The sequence below is a fragment of the Mus pahari genome, chromosome 10 (genome assembly GCF_900095145.1).
Source record: "Mus pahari chromosome 10, PAHARI_EIJ_v1.1, whole genome shotgun sequence".
Lineage (NCBI taxonomy): Eukaryota > Metazoa > Chordata > Mammalia > Rodentia > Muridae > Mus > Mus pahari.
This window is the reverse complement of record NC_034599.1, coordinates 97,291,495-97,311,782: the sequence shown is the minus strand read 5'-3', so window position 1 is coordinate 97,311,782 and position 20,288 is coordinate 97,291,495. Positions and strand designations below refer to the sequence as shown.

The window sequence follows — 20,288 nt, the reverse complement described above, 5'->3', positions numbered from 1 at the left end:
AATGCCAGACCCGTGCGGCCCTCAAGCCTCACCCCCAAACTAAGTTTACAATGTCCTGCCGGCAGTGGCCCCAAGCGGTTGGCTGGAGCTAAACCTGTAAATAAAGAAAACAATAATAATTAAAAAAAATTAAAAAAAAAAAAAAAAAAAAAAAAAAAAAAAAAAAAAAAAAAAAAAAAACCCCACCCCACCCCACCCCACAGTCCCTCCTGAGAAATCCCCAATCGCTGCAGGAAACCAGCCACCACAGGCAAGAATCAGCAAAAGAGTCGAGTTTCCTTACAACCACAGATACTGCTTACATTCACAGCATAACATAGTTGTGGTGAGTAGAGTCCAAGAAGAAAGAAAGGAATTACAAGATTGACAATGGGCTACTAAAACAAACTTGAGAAGAAACCCAAGGAAACCGAAGCCTTGGCCATGAAGCTTAAGAAGGTTTTACCACGCGAGCGCAGCTTCTCAAAGGCTGGTGGGACACTGCTCCCCGGGGGAGGAGGCCCTGGGGACCAACAGAGCAGGCGCACACCTACGGTCCTTTGGCGAGTCTGGGTCTTTCTTCTTTAAGGGCTCTCCGGGCCTTTATTTCTCACACTCTCCAAAGTTAGACTATGGAGAACTGAACAATACAGCAGGAAGAGCTAAAGAAATTACTTAGCTCAGAAACTTGAGAGAAGAAAAGGGATATGCTGGGCCATGGAGACTGAGTGCTTACCTCCAGGGCAACCATGAAGTTAGAAAGCAATGGGAGAGGACAGTGAGATGGCTCAGAGGGTAAGGGCGCTTGCTGCCAAGTCTGGTGACCAGAGTTCGATCCCTAGGACCTGACTTCAATATGCATACCACCCCATCCCCACCCTCCGCAAACAAATGAACAAATGTAATTACGATGTCAAAAGGAAATTGAAGGGTGAAATCTTCAACTACTGAGAGAAAGTAATTAACAACCTGGAATTCATATCCCAAACTGTTGGCTGCTGCTGCTGCTGGTGGTGGCATGTACCTATAATCTTAGTACTTGAGAAGCTGAGGCAGGAGGATCATGAGTTTGAGGCCAGACTGAACTAATTAGGGAGACCCTGTCTCAAAACACCGAATATTAAAGATTTAGGACAAAATAAAAGTATCATTAATAGGCAAGGTAATACTTATCCCCTTAAAAAACGAAACAAAGCAAACACAACCAAATGACAGCCACAAAAGTCCCCCAGACTCTCAGCAAAGCAGCTCTGCTCCAAGAGAAACATCTGAGTTGCAAGAATGAATGAAAAAGTAGTAACAAAGTGGGAAAGTCTAAATTACACTGTTCAGGCCGAACAGTAACCTCTGCTTTGTACAACTGAAAGAGTACAATAGTTCTACGGCAGCTTGGAGATACAGTTATAAATACTTACAGCATCTCTGTATCAACTACTTTTTCTACACTTCAGCTAAGAGAGTTACAGGGTTAAAGGTCACAGGTATGTACTGTCAAAACTTTTTATGTGTATCGTCAGGTTATTGTAAATTATTCTCCCAAACTACACTGCTCTTGGCAATGGACTACCATGTTCCTTTTAGGGAAGCAAGGCTCGTCTGGAGTCCAGGGCTGTACAAGGCAGAGGTCTGCACTTTCAAAGGCTCCAGGATAGAGGGTGCTTGTCACATGTGTCAGGGAAATCGGTAGGCTTTCTGTATGGGGCTGTATATTATGCCTGTTCCTAGGGCAGCTGTAAAGTCAGTGCTATTGTATCTGGCAATGAGTATATTAGGGAAGATGTTTATGATTGACTACCTCATTATGACACTACAGTTCTGAGAAATCAAATTCTACCTGTGTTTACATGCCCCAGGAGGGGGGGGGGGTTCATCTTAAGCCATGCTAAAGAGATAGGAGGAATAACTAATTACTCCTTTCATGAACTACTATACTTTTCCTTCCAAGAATTAACTGCCCCTAGCCCAGATTCCGGTGAGCCGAGCCACCTTGGGGTTTAGCTTGGTCTGCCCATCTTTCTGACTCAGCTTTCCCCGTTCCTTCACTTTGGATGCTGGCCCGAACATAGCACACTTTTTCTGGCACACCATTTCCTTACTCTTCTGCCTATAGCCTCCCTCCCTGCCATGTGGCTGTCTGGTGCCATGTGGTGACTTTGATTATGCCTTAAGTGTCACAGCCTGGCTTTTCTTCTCCCCTCTGAGTGGCTGCTGTGACTTAGAACGTGACTGTCATGGGTGCCTTCCTTTGTAGGTCTAACAACACTGCCCCCAAACTTCCATTTGAGTCCACTTCTTAAAGTGACTTTAATAATGAGACCACGAACTCCACAGGGTCCCCGCATTTACCCATATCATCTGGTGACCATGAAGAGAGTCCCTTGAACTCTGGTAATGTCACCACTATGGCCTGTGTGTGCCCCCACTGTGCTGCTTGCTCTGCCCGCATTGCAGTGCCAGTGTTCTTCACTGGTTTTCAAAAGGAAGAGCTGGCGTGGTGCAGCTTCAGAGATGGGTTACGTGTTATGCAGTTATGTGTTAAGAGACAGGAGGGCCGGGCGTGGTGGCACACACCTTTAGTCCCAGCACTTGGGAGGCAGAGGCAGGCGGATTTCTGAGTTCGAGGCCAGCCTGGTCTACAAAGTGAGTTCCAGGACAGCCAGGGCTATACAGAGAAACCCTGTCTCGAAAAACCAAAAAAAAAAAAAAAAAAAAGAGAGAGAGAGAGAGGAGGAATTAGTAATTACTCCTTTCATGAACTACTGTACAGAGATGCGTTACGTGTTCATTTTAGGCTACCTGGGGAGTTTCAAAAGCTCACAGAAATAGCCCTGCCAACCTTATTTTTTCTCATTATGGAAAATACATAAAAATATAAACAAAAAGCCACCAAAAATTTTAGTAGCTCAAGATACATGATGTAAATGCTGCTGCAGTGCATAACACAATATTATTTTCTAGATGTGCCCATTTTGGTTTGGCACCTCAGTTGTAATAACATTGAAAAGAATTTAATGTTTTCCCTCTTTTATTTTGAGAAAAGCTACTTATTTCTCTACAAATCATTCCAAATTATGTCCCACAGCTGGGGATTAACTGTTCTGATCATCTGCAGGATAAAATTGCACAGGTTGTTACAAGTATTTGAATGAAGACATAGTGCATGCCATCAGATGTGGGAACATAGCTTTAAAAGCTCTGCCAACACCGAGTGGCTGTCCTTACTACACAGGGTTGGACAACCTTCACTTTCCACAGTCTGTCTGGGTTTTGTTTGATTTTATGTTTACTGTGAGGTCTTCGCACATAGTTTAACAGCTGAGTGGCACTGGGTTTGGAGGCACCAACCTCACTCCGGCCCCTCCCTCCCTGCTGTGGTGTCAGCAGCAGGAACACCTGTCACATTTACAGATGAAAGAGAAAGCCCCTCTCTTCCCTCTGCCAATCTAGGCTTGTCCTTAGAACCTTGGGCTGGTTGCAGGCACGGGCATGTGGCGGGCAGGCTCTGACTGAGTGTGAGTGCATGAGAATCAGATGAACCGATAGGTGAGCTGGGCTCTCCATCTGGAACTCCACCAAGCAGACAAAAAGCCAAACAATACAGGGAGCTGCTCTAGCTTGCTCACAGTCATGGTCACGGAGCCTGACTTCTATGAAGCATTAGTGTTTTGTTGGTGTCGAGTGTTGCGATAGCCTTCTGCTTGGGACAGGTACAGCTGCTGGGTGTGGTTGAAGGGGATCGGCCCAAGAAGCCGGACAGTTCTTCCAGAACCTTGACTTCTCTCTGCCCCTTGCTCTCCATATCACCCATCACCTATTTCATCATTGTGGAAAAAGCCCACTTTCCTCTCAAAATTCTTTGAAAATACAACACCTTCTATGAGGGTCTGTTCTTTGTATGATCCATTCTGTCTTTCAAATCTACTTTGCTTCTCTGGTGGACCACTTGTCTGTTCTCCCTGATTTATTCCATGTCCTAAAATTTAATTATCCTAAAGCTTCAATTGAATTTTATTTGAGGAAGGGTAATGGTGAATTCAGACTACCATATTGATTTAAAAGTGCTGTTTTCCCCTTTTGATACTCAAAAGTTTAATTTTGAACTCAAAATTGGACATACACTAGCTAGGGCAGAACTACTCAGTATCAGCAGAGAGGTGACAATTTGAAAATTAATATTTGAGTATTTATGAAGAAACTCTATCTCTCTCTATGATAAATGCTCATATAAGATATTTAACAATATGACACCTAGACCTATAACTCAGTAACACTAATGCCCCTATAACACATCTTACTTCTGAACATTGTTGAGAGAATCTTGTCTTTGAGTTCTTTCATTTGGCTCTAGCCCAGCTCTTGACCCTCAGAACCCCAGGCAGTTACAGTGAGACTTACTGTACATGAGACTTACTGTACATGAGACTTACTCGTGTTGCAGAAGAAAGAACTGAAGTCACACAAACTACTCAGCACAAGGCCACCAACCGCCACCAGGCCTGGACCGGAACCAAGCCTTGACATTCGCCTCACATACACACATCCTGGCCCTCGCATACTGTCAAAAGTGTGTCTTCCTTTTCTTCACGGCATTATCTCCTCTTTGTCACCTGCCTTTCCACGGGGCCGTAAACCCCATCTGTCTTGTTCTTATTTTCAGCTACTCTTCAGGTGTCCAGTCTGTCTTAAGGTACCCAGTACATAATTCTTTACTGGATGGATGTTTTCTCACTACACTCCATGAACTTCTTCAATGTGATCCCTTATAGCAATAGCTTATGAGGGAAAGAAAGGGGAGTATTTATGTGGCTTGAAATGACAGGCCAAAGTTCACTGCCATGTCTATTTGGGGGAGACTGTGGTTTTCAAATTCTCAAAGCATCCATATTTAAAGTAACAAAAGCTTAGTGGAAGGCAACTGGATGTAATGTTTCACTCCAATCTATTCGGGCCCTCACTACTCTGCCCCTTTGCCTCCGTTTGCAACCACAGGTGTATGTGCGAATCCTCCAGGCATGTTTTAGCTTTAATTGTCCGTGAGGCTGGGGACTGAGGGAAGCGGGAGAATCGGGGGAAGCTGACGGCCAGGAAAGGCCTACCCGCCCACAGTCCTTGCCCACACTACCTTCTCAGCAGGAAAGACATGGTGCTTCATGAACTGCCTCACTCTGGTGAGAACCTCCTGGCCTTTCCTGCTCTGTGCAAACAGCTGGCTCTTAACATCAGCCTGTGGCGGTATAGTGCTGAGAGTTCTGGGAAAAATAAAAAAAAAAGAAGGTTAAAAGGTGTCCAAAGTCATTATTACATGTTTCTTAAAATAAGGCAAGGTCTCCCCAGCTATTCAAAACTATCCTTAGGAGGAGTTGCTGTATCTGGGAAGCTTGGGCTTATTGTTCAGTTTGGATGGATCCCTTAGCCCTCAACAGCTCGAGGGAGCAAATTCAGAGCCTTGAGAAGACCAGGCAATTGCTCTACTGCTGAGCTACAACTTTAGCCCCGTGGACTATTTTTGTTTTTATAGTATGGAGCAAAGGTAGAGTTGTTTTGTTCTGATCACTAAGCTTGAATGCTTAAAGAACTACTTGGGAAAATATGAGCCTCACATGGCCTCACACAGTGCTAGCTTCAAGGCTGTCTGCTGTCACAACTGCAAAAGAACAAGAAGGTATGCACAAATCTGACCCGTATTCTTCACACATTTCCCAGACAGCACTGCTGGGTGTTTTAATAGAAGACTAACAAGAAACACCGTGAAGCCTTGCTCCATTGGAAAAAATCACACAGAGCAGTCTAGAAATGAGTTATAAAAAACAATTATCCTGGGGCTGGAGAGATGGCTCTGTGGTTAAGAGCACTGACTGCTCTTCTAGAGGTCCTGAGCTCAATTCCCAGCAACCACATGGTGGCTCACAACCATCTGTAATGGAATCTGATGCCCTCTTCTGGTGTGTCTGAAGACAGCTACAGTGTACTCAAATATATAAAAATAAATAAACAAACAAATAATAAAAAAAACTCAAACCAATCATTCCATGGGTAAGTGGGGCATAGAACATGTCACTGCAGTTAGAAGTATTCATCCATTGTCTAAGAGCAGAAGTGCAGCTGGAAAGGTATGTGAGATCCCTCAGAAATGCTGCCTTGATACACACATGGTTTCAAAGACACTTGCAAAATGTTGAAGAAAAAGTAGTATTGCTAAGTTAATAAATATAATAATATCATTTAAATAGGTATGTATAACAAATATAAGAACCCATCTTCGGGCTGGTGAGATGGCTCAGTGGGTAAGAGCACCCGACTGCTCTTCCGAAGGTCTGGAGTTCAAATCCCAGCAACCACATGGTGGCTCACAACCATCCGTAACAAGATCTGACGCCCTCTTCTGGAGTGTCTGAAGACAGCTACAGTGTACTTACATATAATAAATAAATAAATCTTAAAAAAAAAAAAAAAGAAGAAGCTATTAGTACCCTATTAAAAAAAAAAAAAAAGAACCCATCTTCACCTATATATTTAAAAGCTTATACATTTAAAGTGGCAAAGAATAACTTAATCATAAATATGGGCATTTTTTTCATTTTTAAGTCAATATCTTTTTAGGTATATAGGACTTACTAGAAAACTATCCTGACTGGCAAAAGCAGCCCTAGTCTGGGCAGAGATATAATTTCCATTTTCTTAACGTTTTAAACTTCCCACATCCAGTAACTATTTAACTGAAGAGTTAGAACCCAGACTGTCTCCTGACTCCCTGCAATCTTATGAGACCAAGCCAATTGAGGCTGCAATTTGAATTACCCAGAGTATACGCTTCCCTACCTTTTTGATAGCTGCAATCCAGTTTCTGCCAGAGGCTGCACAGTGTTGGCAGTGAAGAAGCTGTCCTCAGACGAGTTATTTCCCATCAGGTATCTACTATAGACCCCCTACAAGTAAATTAACATGGGCAATTAAAGTTCATTGAAAATGATCCCCTGGCCTTCCAATTCTTCTTTTTAGTGTGTGCTCCATATGAGGAACTAAATTCATGGACTCCAGATGTCAAGCAGACCACGGAGGCCAGGAACATACTTGCAGAGGACACTGTATGGCTCTGGGTTAGAGTTACACTCATATCATGTAGTTGTGACACTCTAATCTAGGCAGAAGTGTAACCAATGACTCAAACCAAACTTGAAAATGAGCCACTGCCCAAAACAAGGCACCCTGAGGTCACAGTGTCTGTACTGATCACTAGTTCCCTTCTCAGCAACCACAATGGACTCAGACACCAACACCCAGGGGAAGGCCATGATGACCTTTCCAGTTCAATATCATGTTTGATTCCTAGTTTGAGTAAAACTGTCTTTTGAGCAGTGTGACCTGAATGGCAATCAGCTCTTTCACAACTCTCCACTTCCGTGCTCCCAACCTAACACACCCAGTTTGACTGGCTTTGGAATCATCATGGGAACACGCTTCTGGGTATGTTCATGTGTACATTTCTAGAAAGATTTACCTGTGGTGGGAAGACCATCCATGGAGGAATTCGGTGTCTTACTTTTCCTTACTTTTCCTGCAGGCGCACCGTGGTCTTTCCCACCACGTGCTCCTCCCTACTCTCCTGCCACCATCACATCTTCTCTCACTGACCTTCTCTGTACAAGAGTCATAACTCACGTGATACTCAAGTTTTCTTCCCACTGAGGTCTTTTGTTGTTGTTGTAAATGTCCACGTTACTCACATCTGATGACCTTTGGAGGAGCACAGTTGCCTACATGGTGGCTTGAACCGGAAGACAGAGCTCACAGTACATCAGAAAGAAATGGTGACACTTGCTTCAGATAATTACCTGTGCTATTCCGGCCAATTTAAAAAATGAGAGAGCCATAAAGAAATTCCAGTTAGGGAGATTAGGATCAATTCCCCTGCGGTGGCAGTATATTGAAACCAGTTCTTCCATCAACGGTATTCCTAGAAAAACAGCACACAGCACCTTAATAAGAATGCCACAGAGAACACTTCAGAATGACATAATACAGCAAGAAGATACAATGTGGCATGCAGTGCAAACGCAGTCAGTATGGAGCCTGTTCTAAATATTGATTCCCCAAGTAATGGTATATGCAAAAAAACTGTGTATTGTCACAGATTATAAAAAGTGAGATGCCAAGTTCATAAAACCAGTAAGATGAATTAGAAACATTTTTAAGGAACAAAAGCTTCATAAAACTGCAGGCAACTTATGTCTTTAGCTCTGGCAATAATAAAGAGGGTTGTATGTGACTGCTCTTCTGTACCTGTGTTCTCCTGAATGTGAGAGCCTCGGTTTATCATGGGCAGTGTCCTGGGCCAAAAGTAAAACAAGGAAAGATGGGCCAAGTCTGACAAGGGATGGCCGAAGGTCGAGAGCTCCCAATCCAGCACCGCTATAACCCGACACTGCAACAAGATGCACACAGGACACATTGGATTCAAAACCAACTGAATAAGCAAGCAGATGGCAGGTGCATTCAACACTCACATTTCTATCAAAATGCAACACAAGGTCACAGTTGGTAGTCTTTGCCCATGGCGGTGCATCTCATTTATGAAAACCAACTATCTAGAGCCAAGGCCTCTGGTTCTATGCTGGCTGCCAATCCTCCTGCACTCTACCCTGACATCTCTCTAACAGATGCAAATCCAGCTCTGACTTTTCAGTCTGGAGGAACTGTGGTAAAGAAGAAGTTCTAATGATTAATTATATTTATATTTTAAGAACTAATATAGAAGCAAGCATTTGCTCTAGTGATGAAAGTAACTATATATAAAATATACCATTACAGCAATAGTAATAATACTTTAAAGTAAGTTATATAAAATAACTGGGAGAGAGCTAATCGCTTCACGTTTTCTTCTGACCTACACACACACACACACACACACACACACACACACACACACACTGTGAGTCAGGGTACTCCAAGCCTCCATGCACCTTTGTTTTTCACTTCCTGATTCTTTTGAAAACTTAGACATATTACTGTAGAGTTGTGGGTTATTGTGGACTCTGAGTCACACAGATCTAGATTCAGAACAGAGCCTGGGTCACAGGTAAGGAAAGGGCTGGAAAACACAGGTCATTGGTCAAGTGCTTGCTGGCCTCTAGGTTCAGTCCACAGGCACTGGGAGAAAGGTCTTATTTGATTAAGATATGAAGTTATACTCATGTAATATTATGCAGCAAAAAACTGGAAACCTAAGTTCAAGATTTAAAAACTAAGTGTCCTATACTCAGGAAATGTTCTAATTCACACACATACCTCCAATCTAAATATTTTAATTAAGTAAATACTAAAGGAGACCGTTTTTGAAATAACAGATTGTGGTCATTGTCCCTGCAGGGTAAAAAGTCACACAAAGTCATGCAGGAATCATGGAGCCCCAAGAAGGGGAAATCAAAAGGAGGTAGAAAGGGCTGCTAGAGGCAGGGCTGGGCAGGCACTCACAGAAAGTGAGATGGAAGCAGACAGGAAAGGCAAGGAGGGAGACTGGAGAAAGGTGGGCATCTGCCATGTACCAGCCCAGTCAGTTAAGACCTATGTCGAGGATGCAGAGGACAGGCTCTTGGCACCTCTCTATATTACCTTTTCATAATTTTAAATGTAATTTCATTTATGTGTATGTGTACTTTGCCTGCATATAAGCATATCACACACATGCACTGCCTGAAGAAGCCAGAAGGGGGCACTGGATTCTCAGGTGCTGGAGAGCAGCCAATGCTGTTAACTGCTGAGTCATCATCTCTCCACCCTGTTCATGTTAGTTTACTCAGGGCCACTCCTTCTATGCCTAATTGTATAGGTTGTTTGGATGTTACGCTGGCATTCAGGTCTACGATTGCTCTCTTGCTGTTTGTCAGTTATCTTTTCTCTCCATCTGTGGTTTATACTTGTTAGGGGAAATGTTTCTGAGCACAGAGTTGCTCACGACTGAATGCTTGTTGACATGAATTCTGCCAGCCATGTTATTCTATGAAGCCGGCTTTCTTTTTTAAAGGTTCATTTATTTATTTTATGTACATGGGTACAATGTTGTTCTCTTATGCACACCACAAGATGGCATCAGATCCCACCCATAACAGGTGGTTGTGAGCCACCACGTAGTTTCTGGGAACTGAACTCAGGATCTTTGGAAGAGCAGTCAGTGCTCTTACCCCCTGAGCCATCTCTCCAGTCCAAAGCTAACATTTAAAGTAGTAGATTGAAGTCTTCTTCAACAAGAGAGACACACAGCAACCTCCAAGTCCTGCTTACATGATGACTGTGTTACTGTTTAAGATTGGGACCAGCCCCAAAGGCAGAGTCCTGTGCCATAAACTCTGGAGGACTCATCTCCAGAGGCTTTAAGTGGAAGACAGTCTGAGCTGTGGGGAAGAACAGAATGATCTGGGCTCCTTCAAGACACTGGGGAAGGTGGGGGACATCTGTCTCCTTCTGGAGCCTTAGGTCAGACCTAGACAGTGTCACACACACACACACACACACACACACACACACACACACACACACACACGCGCGCACACACACACAGAGCTCATGGTACCTCTTTGGGGTGGAAAACTATGTTGTCCAGCTTGAAGTCCCCGTGGACCAGGCACTCCTCATTGTCATTATCTGGCAAGTTCTTCATCAGCCACGTGGAGAGCTGGTCCATGGCAGGGATGCTCTGATGGGCTGAAGCCTGGTACTGCTTCGTCCAGGTGGACACCTGGAAAGGGATAGTGGTAGAGTTAAAACATCCGGAGTCCATGACTCTAAGACCACTTCATCTGTGCTCAAGTCCACCAGATTCCTGAATGATTAACAAAACAGTGCTCACATGAAACACTCCTATTAGCCGAAAACCTCAAACATTCAGGATTCTGTTCCAGATTGCCCCATTTTACCTATGTAGGTTTCTATTGGACAAGAAGTAAAAAAGCTGGCGTAGGTGTCAAGGATGGTCCTCACTCAGTAAGTACTCCATGGAAGACAGAAATGCATACAAACAACTCCTCAAACACAGATAATCTCATACACACATACACATATCACATGCACAGTTTCTCTCTCCTCTCTCTCTCATTGGGCTCTCTTTGTTCTCTCTCTCTCTCTCTCTCTCTCTCTCTCTCTCTCTCTCTCTCTCTCTCTTTCACTCACACACACACACACACACACACACACACACACACACACACACATCCATTCCCTCACCCACAGAGTATTTTAAAGATACCAATAAGAGTAGAGCACACTTTATATTGCTCTTGGAATTAGAAGCAAACAAAATCCCCCTATTTTCAGGTCTTACTGGCTGGGATTTATATGTCTAGGAACTTACCTGTGCACTACAGGGTCAGTATAACCTTCAAATTCCTCATTTGCAAAATGAGGTTAATACCTATGTCTTGTGAATTCTGCAGAGATTTTAAAATGAGGTAGTCTACAGCTCACTTAGCACCCAACAGCACACAGCGAATACTCTACTCTCTCATATCTTCCCACCCCACTCTCAAGGGACGTACTTATAACAGAATGCAACCCATGCATGCCTAGTCTCACTTGCATTTGGTTGCAAGGGTCACCATCTCATTATTAATGCTCTATATCAGTTCCTTTCCACATCCAAGAACGGGCATGTCAATGCCCATACCCTGGACACACAACCCTTGCAATGAGCACTGAACAAGTGACTAATAGGTAATAAGCTCAGGGAAATAGACCATTCCCCAGCTTCATGTGTATAAGACTCATGAATGAGCCTCTTAAAAACAGCCATAAGCTTCTTTAGGGGAGGAACCTAGTTCTGATTTCTTGATATTTAAAAAAGTACCTTGCAAGCATTAAATTGATAAAAGCTTAATAGGTTTTTGCTTAGCACAACCTAGAAATGGAAAACTGAGAAGAAAATCTACTGGTAAACCAAGTGAAAAGCAGAAATGGAAGCTTTTACTAAACAAAATTATCTTTAAAAGTTAGTGGGGGGAAAAAAAAGAAGAAAAACAAAAGAAGAAAGAAAAAAAAAAAGTTAGTGGGAGGGGAGATGGCTCAGTCAGTAAAGGACTTTCTAGGCAAGCATGGGACCTGAGCATGGTCCCCAGAACCCGGACAAAGGGAAAATAAGGACGGGTGGAAGAAGACAAAGAAAGCCAGCCAGGCATGGTGGTGTATGCTTGGAGTTCTAATGCTGAGGAGTAGAGACAAAGCCCTCAAGCTCACTGGCCAGTCAGCCTGCTTAATCAGAAAGCTTCAGGCCAACCAATGAGGTGCCTCACCTAAAAAATAAGGTGGATGCTCTGCTAAGTGGCAAAATTTCAGACAGCCACATTATAAACAGGGCTTGCTTTCACTAGTCATTCACAGTGCATTCTTTCTGAGACCATGCAGTACTTTTTGACGTAGATGGCTTACCTGCCTTTTGCAGTACCCGACTCCAGTACCATATTTGTCCAGCTCCAGTGAGCGTACATCCAGAGAATGTAGCCACGCCAGGGTTTCTGCCACAGACACATATATAGCCGCACGTTCTGCTGGGCTAACTCCAGGAATGGAAAAATCACGAAAGATCCGACCCTATCAAAGTGATCACAACGGCCAGTTTTTAAATATCTGACAGACAAACTGAGCAATCTACAGAGCATGTTAGGCGTAGGCTCGTCTGTGAAATGTGTATGTGGATGGATACATACCAAAGGCAAAATTCAAGGACATGCCAGAGTGAACCTGAAGGCTTTAAACTGCTTATAACCCACATCTTCAAATTAAAAACAATTTGAATTTGCTCTTAGTGGTCTGTCCTTTCTATGAGGAAGACTGCCTTCCCCCATAAGAACATATATATCCCCAGCTTCCTGTTGGGCTACAATTGTTGGTAGCTCTTTACTGCCACCTAGAGGAGTATTTAAGAACAAGTTAGCAATATAAAAGCAACAACCAAGTAAGGTTGTTTGTTACCTTACCTGCACACGGTCCATTACATAAAATTCCGTTCCGATGATGGAGGCATCACTGCAGTACAGCAGGGGCTTGGGAACAGGAAATCCAATGGAAAACAAGGCTTTCTGGACCTTGAATTCTCTGTCAATCTAGATAGGATTATCAAAACCCAGAAACAGAGAAATTTAATAACTACATGTGAGCTAACCTTAACTAAGGCTATTGGCTACAACATGTGTCAATACATAACCCAGAGCTGACAATAGCGATTCCCTTAACAGGGGCTTGTTCAGCCATTCCAATTACAAAGTAGGCCATCTCTAAGGCATGATAATGTATTTAACTGGGGTAAAAGGATGGGCATTTGCATGAGGCTTACTACTGGCTCTTGTAGCACGAAGGCAACAGTCTGACTATATTTCACAGGTTTTGTTAAAGGGCATTTCTGTGTTCTCAGCAGTTCTCTGCTTGTTGTCTTCACCTCTCCCTTCGTAGTTCTCAGGAGGCTTAGGACTGAGTTCCTCTAGTCAGATACAGGAGCTGGAGAAGACAGGCAGTGCTTGTGGGAAGGGAAACCACCTATTCCTTCTGATCATCAAGAGAGAAGCAAACTTCCAAGGAAGGGGCATGAAGCCCCTACAGGTACATGGTCTGTTTGGGGGACCCAAATAACTGAAGGGAACCAGGGAGCCAGAAGTTGATCTTAAAGCTGGGGCTCAAGAAAGAGAAGAGGAAACCTTACATCCTTGGGCAGGACACATGTGCAGACCCAGAAAGGTCCCAAGGGCGTGGCTTACAGCAGAGATGTAATAAGGGTGAGCAAGGATGATCTGTGCATGTGGAAAGTGCCTTCCAGACTGGGGCAAAGGTGACTGACCAGTTCCAGGGAGGGGGAAACATGTTGCTCAGCTTGAGTTCAAAGAGTAATGCAATCATGGACCAGGGAAGTAATTACCCCAAAGTGAGAACCGTCCATAGCACTGAGGGCTATTGAAAGAGATGTGGCAGGAACTGAGAGGGGACGTCAGGGAGTGTGTGTGTATGTGGGGGGGGGGGAGGGTTAGGGACAACAGCAAAGCAGGGATGCTGCTTTTTAAAACACAGTCTTGGGGAAAGCCGAGGAAGTTCAGACAAGGTACTCCACATCCATGGAGCTGGACTCAGGCTGAGAGCACGATGCATTCTGCTGTGTTCTAGTGGAACATAGTCAGGAGGGGCCTCTAAGCGGACTGCTTCTGAGGTAGACATTTCTAGGCAGGGTGGGGGTGGGGGTTGCCTTCAGTCGTGCCATGTTGACATTAACAAAAGTTACCCAACTTGTTTTTTGTGAGCATCTAAGTTACTTCATGTTTTCAGGAGTATGATGGAGCCAAGAAAATGAGCATCTGTGCTCCCCTGTTACTATGATATCAAACCCACCCACAGTGGTCTTTCCTGGTGAATGACGAGAAAGCACACGATGCCAGTACCACCCACATATGCAGAGAGTACTTAGTACATTTCGCAGGACTTGGGTTTATGTACCTTCCTGCTATCTTGAGACGATTCCTGTTTTTGCAACCAGGAAAATTTAGTTTAAAAATTGACTGGTAAATCATGTTTGCATGTATTTATGAGATATAGCACAATAACTTGGTTTATGTATTTATTGGGTACTGAACAACTCAGAATAATTAGAAAATTTAATTTGTGACAGACATCTCTAATTTCCCCTGGTGATTCTAAACCTTAAAGCCTACTGTACAATGACACTCAGGTCTTTCTTTCTTTTTTTTTTTTAAACCCCTGAATGATTATAAGATGCCCAAAGTAAATACATTAAACTAACTCATCAAGTAAAGGTCATCATTATATACAATACTCTTGCTATGCAGAGACAACAAAAAGGCATCTAGAAATGAGTAGCAGTGAACATATCCGCAGGGAACAACGAAGCTCACTGGGATGGGAGTTTAAGCACATCTTTGGTCTTCAACTGCAGATCCTTTTTAAAACAAAAGGATATGCAATCCAAGTGAATTTGTAATTAAAAGTGAAGCATGCTTGCATTAGTCAGTAACTGTGTGAGGAGGTCTTCAAATGCAGGTTAAATTGCTCTTGTGTTTTTCAGAGGCAGTTACTTGTGGTGGAAGAAAGGCTCGCTGCATTTCTGTGTCATACCTTATGTGCTTTGGGAAGAAGAGAGCCGGGGGGTTTCTTCCTGAGAACATATGCTTGAGATCCTTTCTGGAGAAAAAAGGTTGGGTTTGACTGTCCTGATCTAGAAAGAAAAAAAAGGTTCCAAAGGTCAATTATAAACATGTCTCTTTTCTGAAATCCTACTGAAATCTCAGAAAACACAGGAATCCAAAATAAACATGTCAACACTGGGCTGACCACAGGGAATGGCCAGCAGCTCGGGCAGGCTGCCACTAGCAGCTCGGACAATCCCAGCTCCCGTGGATTGGATTTCTGATCATTCTTGTTTCCTTGGGTTCTTTGTTCTACAGTCTTCTCTTGCATAATTTCTTAAGCACTTCTAGCTGCATATAAACATCTAGTTATTCCTGAAGCCTTTTCTGCAAGTCTCTTCCTCATAGCCTGTCGTAAACCCATCTCAGTCCATCCAGGAGGCTTTCAGTTCCGTCTTTCCACTAATGCCCTTTCAAGAACGCTGGCACAAACCTCTGGACACTCCTTTTCAAACTCCCTTGTAGCCTCCTTGTAATGCTTCAACTTCTTAACACTGGGCTGCTGTGGCTGGATTTCCAAACCACCATTTTATTTAGTTCCTCTTTTCTTTTCTTTTCTTTTCTTTTCTTTTCTTTTCTTTTCTTTTCTTTTCTTTTCTTTTCTTTTCTTTTTTCTTCTCTTTTCTTTTCTCTTATTTCTTTTTCTTTTCCTCCCTTTCCTATTCTTCCTTCCTTCTTTCCTTCCTTTCAAAGATTTTACATCTTATATACATACATGAATGAGGCTTTATCTACATGTACACCTGCATGCCAGAAGAGGGCATCAGATCCCATTATGGATGGTTGTGAGACAACATGTGGTTGCTGGGAATTGAACTCAGGACCTCTGGAAGATCAGTCAGTGCTCCTAACCACTGAGCCATCTCTCCAGCCCCCCTAGATTCTTTTTCTAGGTAAGCCGTTCTATCTTGTGGCTTCCAACACCTTCTTCGTCAATTGCTTTCAAACCTGTCTAGAACACGTCTCTGCCCTGAATCTATACCCAGCTGGTTACTCTAACACATTCACTTGGCTGTCTAGAAACCATCCTGAAACTTAACAAAACAGAACTTTTATATATTTTTAAAAAAAATATTAGTAGCATTTCTTATCACTACAAGAAAATGCCTGCCAGAAGTAATTTATGGGAGACAGAAAAACACTTTTTATTTCACACTGAGTTTCTGGGGTTTTGGTCTATCTCATGGGAAAGCATGGCACAGTGGCTCAGTCTGTGGTGGCAGGAGATTGCAGTAAGTGCTTCTAACATCTTGGCAAGTCAGGAAGCAGAGTCCCAGCCAGAATGTGAACTGAACATATGACCTTCAAGGCCTGGCCCCTGCAGCCCACTTCTGTGAACTAGGCTACATGTCACAAAGGTTGTTGTCAGTGGTCTGGGTATCTCCAGGTTTGGGGTATCTTCAAAAAGTCCACATCAGAGTCAAGGCAGCGAGAAGTTTTATAGAAAGAGATGATGTAGGGTCTCATACAAGGAATCAGTGGGCTACTTGAGCAAGGGTACACCCAAAGCAGCAGTTACTGTTTGGGGCTTTCTTTTGTGGGTCCAGCAGGAGGAGGGTTGGTTGGTTGCTAAGGGCATACTGAGAATGGTTCTCTGCTTTGATAGCCTTGGGCTACATTAGTTTTTATTGTGAGTGTACTTTCCTATAGTGATTTTACTCATAAGCATGCCCAATCAAGTATAGGCATAAGTTGGTAAACACCAGTTTTTCCTAAAACTTCACTCAGAGGACACAATTTGTCTTTCTGTGCATTCCCTCCAAACTAGTCCAGACTGGATAGGCCTTTAGTATCTAGTTCCAGGATACTTTCCATATGTTCTGAGACACACATGGATGGACACACCAAGCATAAAAATCCAGTCATTTAGGGACTGCCACAGCAGGAAAAACCTACTGTGTTATTTGGAGGGGAAGGTACATGTAGCTTGGATCAGGTAGGCGTCCTGGGTGCAATGTGCATCATTAGATAATGGCACTTGGAGTGCCAAGTGGTGAAACTTTGCCTGCCTCAGTTTCACCAACTACTGAAGCTAGGGACCAAGAGTTCAAATGCATAAGCCCGCGGGGACAATTCACACTCAAACCATGACACCCTGTATGGCCACCTCCATTTCAGTTCATGATGACCCCATGCTTAGGCCAAATGAGAACAGAACTTATCTCTTTCCTTCCAATCTAGTCAGTTACTCTTTCTAAAATCTACCGGGCTGCGATCACCTCTCACCTATTTCCCGACCTCACTGGTACTCTGTAACATACTGGGTTTCTTTCTACCTTTGCCCTCTTTTGGTGAACTCTCAACACAGCAAGCAGAATTTCTGTTCCAAACAATGATGACAAATTATTTCCTCTTGTACTCAAAAATCTCTGACCTTCCCTACTTCCACTCAAAGCAAAGGGCAAAGTCCTTCTGACAATCCAAAGGGGCCCCTGGCCTTCTTACAGTGATTAGCTCACACTGGCCTGTATTCCTCAACCTACAAGGCAGTTCCCAGCCCTGGCCCTCCATACAGTGGTCCCTGAGTCTGGAAATCTTCCATGGTCTCATCCCCAACCCTTTCAGTCTTTGTTAAATGCTATCTTCTTAACACAACCTTCCTGCCTTGTCCTCAACATTCTCTATCACCCCACAGCACATATAAACCTGCAAGTGATATGTAGAAATCATTCTTGTTTGTTGTCTATCTTCTTCAATAGATGGAGACTGTAGAAGAGCAACCCCAGTGGCTGGGTATGTATTAGACACAAAGGCTAGATGACACATTTTGTTGTATTGAGCTAAATGATGCTTATATTGTTGTTTAATTATATATTGTATTCCCAAAATGACTTACTATTTGAAAGCTAAAACAAATGTATAAGAGAAAAAGAGAATGTTTTCAAAATCTGGAAGGCACAGATAGCTACAGCAAACCAACATCACATTCTGTCTTGAAGAGATCAGCAGATCTGTGAAGAACTCTGTGTCTTGAATTTCATAGTTATCGTTTTCTTCAAGTTTATCTCTTTAAGCAACATGCTTTCTATTTATCTATGGTTTTATTTGTGTTATGTACTGTTGCTGTTCTTTGCTACTTTGTGGGTTCTTTATTTTCTTCCATCCTTTTAATCCCCTAACACTTGGTAGGAGAGAAAGAAGGATAGAGGGGAACGTGGGGAGGATGTTATCACTAGACTACTTCCTGCTTATCAGGGGTGCTGAATTCCTTGGGGGCAAGTTTGACCTTTGCCATCAGGACATGACTACTTAACAAACTGTGACCAACCCCCACAACCTCTCAGGGGTCTAGCATTTATATACCCTTTGATATATCCAAAATCCCAACTCACACCTGGGATTAAAATGAAAATACATTCTCATAATGTTTATGTGTTTTTTAAAGAAACCAAAATTCTCACTGCAATGTACAGCTGTGGTTAAATTATTTTCACTGACGGTAGTCCATTATGCAAATGAGCAATTTATTCTTCCATTCTACTACTAATAAATATTACTGTAATTTTAAAAAAGATTTTTCTATTACAAGCAACATGATGAGTGTTCTGTAGATTACTTCCTGATATCCTGGTATGAAAATTTCTTGACTCTAAGAAGTAATATTTCTGAGGAAAGAGGCACGCTTATCTTTCTGACCTCAGTTTTACACGATAATGTCAAGTGTTGGTAAATGGTTACTATACAGACCTATACCTTAATAAGTACTTAATGTCTCATATCCTAACCAATGCTGGGGATTATATATATGTATATACATATATGTGTGTGTATATATGCATATATTTGTGTATGTGTGTGTATGCATACACATAATACATATGTGTGTATACACATATACACCCACACACACATATAGTGTTGGCACATGATGTGTGAACATGCATGCCACCATATGCATAAGGAAATCAGAGAACAATTTTGTGAAGTTGTTCAAGGACAACTTTGAGCTTCTAATATTATTACCTCTATCTCCCAAGTGCTAAAATGACAAGTACCATCATAAACTATTCCCGGTTATATGGCCCTGGGGATTGACCCCTTAGTTTCATGCATGCTATGGGGGCACTCCACTTACGGAGGCAGGCTCACAGCGTGCTTGGCAGTTTCCTTACAGAAAGTAGTATTTCATAGGGATAATTATCCCACCACAGGCTCGTGTCGTCTTTTACCTGTGGTTCTTCCACTTTCCCCCAAGTTGATTCTAAGTGTAAGCACTGCCACATAAATTCTATAGACATGGGTAGTTTGTGACCCCTCTCTCATTGACATATCTAATATGTCATTTTAATTCAGATTTCCCAATCAGTGTTTTTCTTTTTGGAATGTTTCCATTATCCTTTTGGTTTCACATAAAATTTAGAAGCAGTTTTTTCAAATTAGAGAAAAAACAGAATTTTGATTGACATTGCTTTGAATCTATAGATCAGTTAGGACAAGGAGCACAATTTTTCAATCCTGACTTTTCCTGCTCATGAATGTTACTTCTAAGGTTCTTTAAAAAAAAAAAACTGCTAATGAGGTTTTTTTTTTTCATGTTCTATACAAAGGTCTTGAACACCTTCTATTAGATAATTTTTGGGATGTTTTCATCAGAGCTTTTGGGTGTCATATTTCAACTATTGCTAAGATATAGAGATGCAAGTGACTTGTAGACTTAAGTTTAACAAACTGTCACCTATGTCACTCTTGGCTTTTCCACACACAAAACAAGTTGTTTCTGCATAGCATTTCTTGGCTATTTTCATCCAGTTAAAAAGTTGCATTTAGATGGGCTGGTGAGATGGCTCAGAGCTGTCTGAGGACAGCTACAGTGTACTTACATATAACAATAAATCAATCTTTTTTTAAAAAGTTGCATTTATATTGTGAAAATGTGTGTTTTTCCCCTTTATATCTATTTATTTGGTGGCACATGTGTGGGGGTCAGAGGACAACATGCAGGAACTGTCACTCTCTTTCCACAATGTGGTTTCCAGGGGGTTATCTCAGGTTGTCAGGCTTGGCAGCAGGTGCCTTTACCTGATAAGCCATATCACTGGTCCAAACTTTTAAAAGATTCTTTTGATCTCGAAAAACCAAAAAAAAAAAAAAAAAAAAAAAAAAAAAAAGATTCTTTTGAGATTTTTGTGGCCTTACTAT

General features: G+C 42.5%; 1 protein-coding gene across 1 annotated transcript in view; it reads right to left on the bottom strand.

Annotated features, from left to right (window-relative positions):
* Nucleotides 1–20,288, bottom strand: part of Acad11 (acyl-CoA dehydrogenase family member 11) — a 65,858-nt gene that overhangs the window by 43,316 nt on the left and 2,254 nt on the right. The window contains exons 3-10 of the mRNA XM_021206098.2: nucleotides 15,079–15,178; nucleotides 12,942–13,067; nucleotides 12,394–12,555; nucleotides 10,547–10,711; nucleotides 8,260–8,401; nucleotides 7,812–7,933; nucleotides 6,799–6,905; nucleotides 5,102–5,228 (exon numbers count right to left, since the gene is read on the bottom strand). Coding sequence (XP_021061757.1) covers nucleotides 5,102–5,228; nucleotides 6,799–6,905; nucleotides 7,812–7,933; nucleotides 8,260–8,401; nucleotides 10,547–10,711; nucleotides 12,394–12,555; nucleotides 12,942–13,067; nucleotides 15,079–15,178 — 1,051 coding nt within the window. The remainder of the gene's footprint in view (nucleotides 1–5,101; nucleotides 5,229–6,798; nucleotides 6,906–7,811; nucleotides 7,934–8,259; nucleotides 8,402–10,546; nucleotides 10,712–12,393; nucleotides 12,556–12,941; nucleotides 13,068–15,078; nucleotides 15,179–20,288) is intronic.